Source organism: Oryza glaberrima, chromosome 4, assembly GCF_000147395.1.
Source record: "Oryza glaberrima chromosome 4, OglaRS2, whole genome shotgun sequence".
Taxonomy (NCBI): Eukaryota; Viridiplantae; Streptophyta; class Magnoliopsida; order Poales; family Poaceae; genus Oryza; species Oryza glaberrima.
Window position 1 is genome coordinate 6060950 of NC_068329.1, and position 10431 is coordinate 6071380.

At 46.7% G+C, this 10431-nt stretch overlaps 1 protein-coding gene across 2 annotated transcripts; it reads left to right on the forward strand.

Annotated features, from left to right (window-relative positions):
- The first annotated feature begins 312 nt into the window (after positions 1-312).
- Positions 313-7927, forward strand: LOC127770060 (uncharacterized). 2 transcript variants are annotated; one of them, XM_052295726.1, is made up of 3 exons: positions 358-491; positions 5731-6560; positions 6653-6792. In XM_052295726.1, the coding sequence occupies exons 1-3, from the start codon at positions 439-441 to the stop codon at positions 6655-6657; spliced, it is 888 nt and encodes a 295-aa protein (XP_052151686.1). In that variant the 5' UTR covers positions 358-438; the 3' UTR covers positions 6658-6792. The 2 variants fall into 2 exon arrangements, with proteins under 2 accessions (XP_052151685.1, XP_052151686.1); XM_052295725.1 differs by having other exon boundaries at positions 313-491; positions 5731-7927.
- Positions 7928-10431: the final 2504 nt, after the last annotated feature.

Genomic DNA, 10431 nt, shown 5'->3' on the forward strand with positions numbered 1-10431 from the left:
AACTCTAATATATTACTCCCTTCGTTTCCAAGTAGTTTGATTTATTTTCCTAGTCAATTTATATACAAAATACTATAGTAGTGTTCTCAATATAAAATAACTTAACCATATTATCAAAATATGTTCAATGTTAGATTTAATAAAACTAATTTGTTATTTTATATGTTACTAAATTATTTTATATACTTGGTCAAACTTTATAGAGTTCAACTATAAAAAGAGTTAACTTATAATATGAAACGGAGGAAGTATGATAGTAATCATCGTCATTTTCTTCATTTGTTCCACCTGCCTTGACGACCCAAACAAACAATGGAGCATCCAACCCACTACAGACCATCACATCTATATATCAACAAACCCTCGGGTTTTTTTTATCTCGGTCAGCAAAGCAGGCGGCGCCGCTCAGAGTTGCGTCTTCGTTTGAGCAATTGCAACATGAGGAGGGTGCTAAGGGATCGTCTGGGCTACTCTCTCCCCGCTCAACACAGGTAACAGTTAAAGCCGTTAATTTTTAACGGTGGTACATTTTCTCCTTTTTTTTCCTTTGAAAATTGCTTGTTCGTTCAAAGTTACCCTAAACCATCGATGAAAATTTTCCCTTATTTGCCACTCGATGAAATTTTGCTACCTGATATGCCATTGCCATCAGGTAGCAATTTCAGCTCTTTTTTTCGTTTGAGCCGTTAATTTCAGCTCTTTCCCTTTAGCTCACTGCTCACCTATAGTGCCGGATCATTCATTTCTTTGTAGAAATGCCAATCCTATCCGGCTATCCCAATAGTCTTATCAGGTTCTTCCTTTGTATCTGTTCTTCCGTACTCCCTTCGTTCCCTTGGATTCTTCTCGGCAGCAAATGTGGTGTTGTGGTAGCGTTCTCTGCTTAAATGCCTGATGCGTCAAGCAGAATACAAATCCTCACCAGAATACAAATCGAGCAACACCTGCAACAGGATAGGGTGGCAAAAGCGGCAGCTAGCACGGGATATCTATGGCCCGGTGTGAGTTCCCAACTCCCCCTAGGCTTTAGCGGCTACGCTGCATCCGCTCCTTCGTCCCGGGCAGCTGGAGCCGGATGCGAGGGTGCCCGTTCAAGCTGCTGTGCAGCATCCTTTCGTTCCTGGGCGGCTTGAGCTGCGATGCCGTAGGTGCGCCATTTCTCAGCAGTCCAACCAGCAGCATGGAGCAAGAAACCAATTTTTCATCCATGCGTATTCTAGTAGGATTACATAGATTACATGTAGGCTATAATAGTATAAACAAAAAATTCTACCACATAAACCAGAATGCCAATCGATCAGGATATTATGTATTGTTAGTTAGTTACCATTCTACAGGCCAAGCAACGCAGAAAAAGAGTAGAGTATCCTGGTCAGAAAAAACATGTTGATACAGAGCAAATAGTCGATCCCAGCAATCCCAATCCGGCCATCACCATCTCATGCGATGGGGGACGCAGATCCGCACGACCAGTCCGGCCCATCTAGTTTCTGCGTACACATTTTACTACTAAAAAACCATTAGGCTTATAGGTGCTGGTTCATTTAAAACTAACACATATAGTGTTTTGCCACCTACACAAGCTGAAAATTAAAAAAAAGGGCACCTTTAAGTGACAATAGGTGTCGGTTGTAGAGAAAAACCGACATATATATTATATGTGCCGGTTTTTTTAGAAAAAAGTTATCTTTAATATATCATAGGTGTCGTTCTTTTAAAAAAATCGGCACCCTATCAAGCGAGCCGAGCCAAGCTGAGAGAGCCGTTTTTTTAATCGCACGGACCGGCCGCATAAAGATGTCGTGGGAGGTGAGGAGAGCGTGTCGTCTTTATCCACTCGCCCCCTCCTCTTGCCCTCTCACTCCCTCACTCCCTCTACTCCCTTCTCTCGTCCCCGCCGCCTCCCCTCTCGTCTAGCTCGCTAGCAGTAGAGGATGTGGCGGCGATGGCATCAGCAGTTCTTGCGGGCGGAATCCGGTGGTCTTCAACCCCCTCTCCTTCCCCCTCCCCATCCGGCCCCAAGCTTCTCTGCAGATCCGGCGGTGGCGGTGGCGTCGGCAGCTCCTGCTTGCGGATCCGGAGGAGGCGGCGGCAGTGGTGTTTCCAACGGGCGGCCCTTCCGCCCCCAAGCTTCTCCCATTGTGGTGAGACGATGGCATCGAAGCTCCCGCGGGCGGATCCGGTGTAGGCGGTGGCGAAGGTGTTTATGCGGGCGGATCCGGTGGTCCTCTAACCCCCCTCCTCCCGCTCCGCACCCAAGCTTCTCCCGCGGCCGCGGCGGTGGCATTGGCGCTCCCGCGGGCAGATCCGGCGGAGGTGGCGACGGCGGTGTTTCCGACGGGCGGATTGAGCGGTCCTCTAACCCCTTCCCCTCCGTCATGAACTTCTGCAGCAGCGGATCCGACTGCGGCGGCTTTTCCTGCGGATCCAGCGGCGGTAACGACGACATCGGCGGCTCCTGTGGGCAGATCCAGCAGAGGGGATGATGTTGTTGTTTGTGTTGTGTAGTTGATGTTGTTGTGATAATGACTGGATTGATTTTGGTGGCGAAGTTGAGGGAATGTGCTTGATACATCGAGGCGACCCTTTTTGTTTTTATGTGAACCTCAAAGGAGTCAGTTCTTAAACCAACACATTTGAGAGAACCTCAAAGGTGCCGGTTGGGAAAACCGGCACCCAAGGCTGGTTCCAAACCCGCACCTATCGCCTATTCTATAGTAGTGATTTTGATATAATATGTATATATACGATAAAATATAAAATATATATACACGTATACAAAATACACAAACATTGCATATGTGCATATTGTTGGTATTGTAGGGTATCACCCATGAGTATTTCCAAGGATATCTTATTTATATTTCCGTTAGGAAGGCGACGGTATGGAGATATGTTTTATATTTCTTTAGTCAACCTATAATTTATTCACCATAGTTTAAACAGGGGTTAAGATAAAATTGGATAAGATAGTGGACACATAGCAGATTCACCTCTAAAAGAATATCTAGTATGAAACAGCCCTAGGAAACTTTTTTTTTTGAGAAACACAGTACAAACGCAGGCGCTCACAACGTGCGCCACACTCACCCCGATGAACGCACACACGCACACCTTACCCCTATGAGCACCTCCGAAAGACTGGGCCAGCATTTCTTGAGATTGACGAAGTCACCACAGGCGCCTCTACCACTGGAAGAATAATTAGCCGTAAATGCGAGCACCCGTGTCAAATCTAGGATTTGAACCCGGGTGGGCTGGTTCCACCACAAGGAACCTAACCAGTTGAGCTATGCTCACAGCCCTAGGAAACTATGATTCATCTGTACTTTTGTACTAATCATGTCTAGTATACACTTAGCATATACATGCTTACAACATAGAACTTAGTTCCATGCAACCATGTAGTACTGAGAGACCACTTCCAGCTAGTCTGCCAGCCTCGTTATGGTATTTACGCACTCTTACGTCATACCCGAACGTGGAGAAACATATACAACGGATGGACATTGCTATCTCCACATGCCGCCAACCTCAATTTCTGTGGTGCACACCCGCATCTAACGATATTTATCTAGCCTAAGCACCATGTCTATGCAAATAAACAATATCACTAACTCACACAGGAGTCTCACTCTACGGATGAACAAGTTGGACCTAAAAGTCATTGGACCGTTATCGTAGCAAGGATCAACTAGCCTAGGATGAAGCAGATATACTATGTATATACCACTCATAGAAAATATATTCAATAAAGAAATATATAAACCATGAGCATAAATAAATAAAGAAGGTGATTATATTAATTCAACTATAGTTGTACACAAATAAGAGAGTACTATAGACATACCCAGAACTCCGAGAAGATTATTTGACTGAAGCTCCTATGCTTCATTTCTACTAGAAACTATAGAGACCACAAGGTGGTTGAGAGAATTTGCTCCTTAAAGTGTGTGTTGTGAAGTGAAGTGGAGAGCTCTATTTATAGCCTCCAATGACGGTTGTAGGCTACCGACCTCCCATAACTGCCATTTGGCGCCACTGAAGGACCAGCACGTGGAGGGCCAGGATGAGTGGAACTGATGACGGTTCGACTGAACCTCTGGCCCCACCTCCTCGCAACCACCTTTCTTCAGTGACTGTCTTGTGGCCCCTAAGGCAGTTTCTAGGAGGTTGGCCTCACTCTAAGTCGGTTTGAGGTGACTTATGGACTCCTCAATCCGTATGCTCGTACGTGATTCGCTGGAAGTATGTTTTCTTGCTTGCCGGCTTCATTTCTCCTTCACTTTAGTGTATAATTCCTGCATTCATGTTAATTCTCCAATCCTAATACGACTAAATTATTTATTATTAGTATACGTGTAAGAAATGCAAAATTTCCCTTTATTTATTCTGCTAGTTGACGGTGGAAATTGGTACTTAACGACCGTCAATACGTTTACAAAAGATATATATGTATAAAAAATATACGTATACAAAGTTTATAGACGTACGTATAAAAAACCGAATAGAAAAACCGAAAAAGACTAACAGAAACACCGAAAAAAATAGAAAAAAAGAAAAACAACCGTGCACATGTCCCCTCTCCTGCGCGCCATGTGGTTGGTCGTGCGGGAGGGGCGCGCGCGACTAGGTGCAAATTAGCTGTATGGTCATGCGATTGCCTTCTTTCGACCCTGCACTAAGAGCAAGTACTATGAGGTTATAAGCACAAACTACAAAGTGCCATGTATGGTTAAATGATGATTTGGAAGAAGAAGAGAAGTGAGAGGAGATGCCACTTCTCGTGCAAAAGACAACCTCCAAACAAACTTAAAGAAACAAGAGAAAATGAGAGGGGTTGATTGGTGACAAGTACTGTATCAGGACTAGTGCATTAAATGCAATGCATTTTATAAGTTTAGTTTTATTTTTTTAATGGATGAATTGAATAAAATTGGAGGTGACCACTACATCTGTTTTAAACTTAGCCCTAATTAATCAACACCCCAATGAAGCAGCGCCTTTACTGGGTTGTGCAAGCGCCCGCACGTGGCCGGGCTTGTGTGAGAGGTGCTGGTGTTGCGATGACAAAGGAAGGGTCGTTGGAGAGGAGGCAGATGCGGAGGCATCCCACGAGTGATGCCTGCTATCGCCACTGCAGATCCCGCCGTTGCAGCTGCTGGCGCTGTCCCTCGCTTGATCGCCGCTACTATACTATACGTATCATGTTGCTGGTGTCGGCCCTCACCTCGTTGCTACTGTTGTGGATGGATCCCAACTCAATCCCTCGCTGGTAGCCACCACAGAAATGTTGCGTCTGCTGCAGTGGGCAAACGTCGTGGTCACTGATGAGCTACAACGACACTGGAAGGAGGACGAAGAGGCGTTGGAAGGAGGAAGAAGCAGCCCAACGGTAAGATGGTCCAGGACGGTATTGCAATGAAGATGCTTCGGTTGAGAGTGGTATTTTATTGAATCCTATTAAACTGATGGCATTCCAGCAAACCACTTTTTTTGACGACATATATGCAGATTTCTCAATCAGATCCAATGGTCCAACATTTGATTGATATGATAGCTAGATCAGTAAATAAATTGACTGATGTTTAGCTATTTCCCTATCTGAATAACAAAATAAAACATTTTTTTCCCAAAATCATATACTGAAACCCCTTTCTTTTCCTGAAACGATCACTAGCTAATTCTCTTTGGCTCTTTTCAATTCTCCGGTGTGTATATATATAACAGGGCAATTGCGCGAGTCCAACAACTGTGGAACGAGTGGGAGATACAATGCCTGGTGATAGTGAGCTTCTTGCTGCAGGCGTTCCTCCTCTTCGCCACGGGCTTCCGGAAGCGCCACAGGTCGCGCGTGCTACGTGGGCTGCTGTGGCTCGCCTACCTCTCGGCAGACTCCGTTGCTGTCTTCCTTCTCGGCCGGCTCACCCTCCAGACGGGTGACCCACGCCACCAGCTGACGATCTTCTGGGCGCCATTTCTGCTGCTCCATCTTGGCGGGCAGGAGACTATCTCGGCTTTCTCCATGGAGGACAGCGCGCTGTGGAAGCGACATGTGCTGAACCTGCTGACGCAGTCGACGCTGGCCATCTACGTCGTGGCCAAGCAGTGGCGAGGCGACCGGCGTCTCCTGCCCCCCATGCTGCTTATCTTCGTCTGCGGGATCGGCAAGTACGCCGAGAGGGCGTGGTATCTCAGGAGAGCAGGCTCACGGGCACCTGGAAGCAGATCCATCGCCGGCCATGTTACCGGCGCCAGGCGGGAATTCGAACGTGAAGTGTTCTGGTACTACGACAAGCTGAATTGTATTTTTGTGGAGAATCTTCAGCTACATTTCGAGCTAGTCTTGGAGCTGGCCACCCGGGGCTTCCAGCTAAGCTTAGATTTCCTCATGGACGTGATCCCTGCGAAATCCTTGCGCCCTGAAACCGATTGGAACGAAGGCCTCGTGGCAAGGATCAAATCTTCGGAGAAACGAGCTGATCTGGTATACAAGTTGGCTGAGGTCCATCTTTCCCTGATCTATGACTACTTGTACACCAAGTTTGGAGGCTTCCTGGGTACGGTCCTGCTGCATTGTGTGCTGCTACTGCTTCGGCCAGCCATCTTTGTCCTAACCTCTATAGCTGTATCCTTGTTTGTCGTTGCTCAGGTTGACCAAGAGGGGACACCAACCCACAACTATTATGGAACTGATGTTACCATATCATACATATTGCTTGCTGGCGCCGTTGCGCTGGAGATGTCCTCCATCTTCATGTGGTTCAAGTCATCATACTGGCCGTACATGACCATTTCGTATCTAAAGCATAGGGATCGGTTTAGAACCCTCCGAACACTGTTGCTCTTCACTGTCAGGCTCCTGGGTCGACAGAACAAAATGGAATGGTCGGGGATGCTGGCTCAGTATAACATGATCAATACATGCAACCGGGAGAACCAAGCTGGCTCCCTGGAGAAGATGGTGCGCTCAATCGGCATTGACAGGGATTACACCACACATGTTCTCGTGTCCCCCGAGGTGAAGAACGTGCTGCTTGACCAACTGCTTGACATAGCCACCACCTCAGGTACCCCACAGGACTTGGACTTTGGCAATTTTCATGGCCAGTGGGCTCGTAACGGATTCGATTTGTCAAGTGAAGATGAAGCTGCAGGTCAGCCTCGTTCCTCTGGAGGAAGTGCAGCTCAAGACGCACTTCGGATTAGTGCAATCCAACATTTGGATTTTGTGTCAAGTGCCATCCTGTGGCACTTCGTTACGGAGATATGCTTACTGGCTGGCGACGAAGAGGTTGCCAGTGGAATCTCCATGCTGAGAAGGTCCAGTGAAGAGCTATCAAATTACATCATCTACCTTATTGTCAAGTGCAATGTGATGCTTGGAAGTGACGGGCATTATGTGGTCAAAGTTGCACGACGCGATGTGAAGCTGTTTCTGGGAATGGTTATTAGCCGGAGGGAGTTCGTCCAGAAAGTCCGCGATGGCGACCCAAATGTGAACCTTAAGGAATTCCCTGCACTTGATCGAGCACACCGTGTGTCCTCAGAGCTGTTTAAGATGAACGCACACGACAGGTGGAGACTCATCTCGTTGGTATGTGTGGAGATGATTTGTTACGTCGCGCAAAATTGTGGGGCTGGATTCCATGCCAAGCATCTCAGCACCGGCGGGGAGTTTGTCACCCATGTCAAGATGCTCTTGTTTATCATAGGCTTGCCTTTGCGTCGACATACTAAGGAACACCTATTTCCTTCAGAAGAGATAGAAGAGAGGAAGTTCCTCAGGCGTTCTCATCCATGGAGACGAGGATAAAATCATTCACTGGAGAGGGAGGATGTAACACCCTGAAAATTCGACCGACAAAATCAAAACTCTAAAAATACGGATTTGCAAAAACTTTTTAAATAAATTGCATCATGCCGATTTTATTCGATGATTTTATTGGATTTTGATTTCGGAATTCATCGATCACAAATAGAGGAAAATTAATTAGGAATTAACCCTGAAATTAGATTTGGTTAAAGAAATAAATTATAATTTAAAATAAAGATTATATAAGGATAGAAATAAATAAAATATCATTGCGGCCATATTTGTATCAATTAGATTTAAATGCAATGGAACAAGAATTAATCCTAATTAAAAATTCAAATAAATTATATAAAAATAAAATATGGGTAATATTAATCTAGGGTGAATTCATTAGTTGGGATAACATAAATATTGAGTAAAATCCATATATGCAAAAATTAGGAATTGGTGAATCAAATTTATATAAGAAATACACTAAAATGGGAAAAATAAGAAAAAGACACTGTTCATTGCACTCTAGGTGCTCGACGTGGTCCCTAGCCCAGCCCCTCCTCTGCCGCACGCGCGTGGCCGCCCCGAGCCCCGCGCCGCCCGCCGTCTTGTCGCCGCTGCCGCGCCGCGTCACCGTCTCGTCGCTGCCCGTCGCATCGCCGCTCGCCCGTCGCCTCGCCCCGTCAACGTCGCGCCGTGCCACCGTTGCGTCGCGTCGCCGCCCGTCGCCTCGCCCCGTCGCCGTCGCGCCGTGCCACCATCACGTCGCGTCGCCGCTCGTCGCGTCCCGCCCCGAGCCGCGCGCCGCCGCTGTAGCCCCGTCGCCGTCGATGTCCCGTTGCTGTTGACGTCCCGTCGCCGCGCGCATCCCATCGCCACTGCCACGCCGCGCGCCCGCCGCCTCGCGCCCTGCGCCGCTGCCCCGTCGCGTCGCCGCGCGTCACCAACGCCCCGCGCACCGCGCCGCCCCATCACCATTAGGGCCGGCCACCCTCCCCCGCGCCCTATAAAACCCCCGCCCCCCTTCTTTCTCACCCCACACCAATCCTCCTCCATTCCCCTCCCTCTCCGCCGCGCCGCCGCCTTCGTGCCACCGCGCCGTCGCCCTGGAGCCGCGCGCCGTGCGTCGCCGCCTTGCGCTGCCGTCGCCGCCGTCGCCGTCGGTAAGCAACCGCCCCCTCGGCGCGCGCTGTCGCCGCCGCCGTCTCGGGTAGGGACAGAGAGAGAACCGAGAGAGAGAGAGGAAGGCAAGAAGCCGAGAGAGAGAGGGAGAAAGAAGCCGGGAGGGAGAGAAGAGAGAGAAAAAGAAAGAGAGGAGAGGAAAAAGAAAGAAAAGAAGAGAGAAAAGAGAGAAAAAGAAAAAGAGGAGAGAAAAGAAAAGAAAAAGGAAAAAGAGGGAAAATAAAAGGGAAAAAGTTAGGGGAAAGTTTAAAATATTTAAAAATATTATAATTAAATTATAGTATTAATAAAAATATAATTAGATGAATTCTTACTAATTAAATACCTAAAATACTAGCATTTAATTATAGGATTAATGAGAATATAATTAGATGAATTCCTATAGATTATAGATTATTTTTTTTGGTAATCTCCATAAGAAATCAATTTTCGCGGTAGTAATTTATATGTAATTAAGAACTCAGTAATTCGATGAGTATTAGGACATGACTATAAATCACAAAATATCTTAGGAAGAAGAATGATTCCACTTCGCGAATAATATAGTTGCTGTAGAATTCGCCTCTCGCACTCGTTTTTCAATTCGGTTGTTATTTGGATTTTGTTTGAATTCTAATTGAATTCAAATTGTTCTTTCACACGTAACTATAGAGACTGAGGGAGCCGCGGATCCGGGCGAAGGTCAAGACCCACAAGACCTCGAGCAAGGCAAGTCATCACTATTCTTTGATCACGTTGATCCCAATTGCGAAATCAATTTTTATTTACAAATAAGATTGCATGCAATGATGAACATCCTACTTGTGATTATGCCATGCCTTGATTATTGTTTATCCTTAAATCTTTGTAACTACGATTACGTATGAGTCCCTAGTCAACTATGACGCTTAGAGATGCTACTTTAGAATCTTGCATACTCATGTTTATCAAATATTATATGCTTGGGCAATTACTTTTGGGAAGGTAATTGAGATGCGGCGTGTGGAGACATGAGCACCACATTGCCATGATAATGATGACATGAAAGGAATTAAAAACCTATGTTTTAGACCGGGGCGGATGGTGGATTTGGGTGGTATCTGGGAAAGGCTAGTACCGTCCCGGGTCAATTAAGGACCGAGCCATGAAGTTAAGCATGAAACGACCTCGTACAACCACATTTCTCGAATGGGGATAGACCTAGCGGAGTAAATAGCCGAGCGGAGACAGTATCCATGCATAGTGGTTTCTCATGTGTATGGCAGGGGCTCTACAATGGTGTCGCCATTGCTAGGACTGTCGTGTGTTGAGTTGAACCTAGTTATAACTTAATTACATGGGTGTAAAACTTCCCTTCCCGGGTGCGCCAGAACTCCTCTCACTGCTAGAAACTATGTACGCCTAGAGTGCATGAGGATGAAAAGTTCATGGAGCGGGTACTGCCAATGCGAGGTTATCGAAAA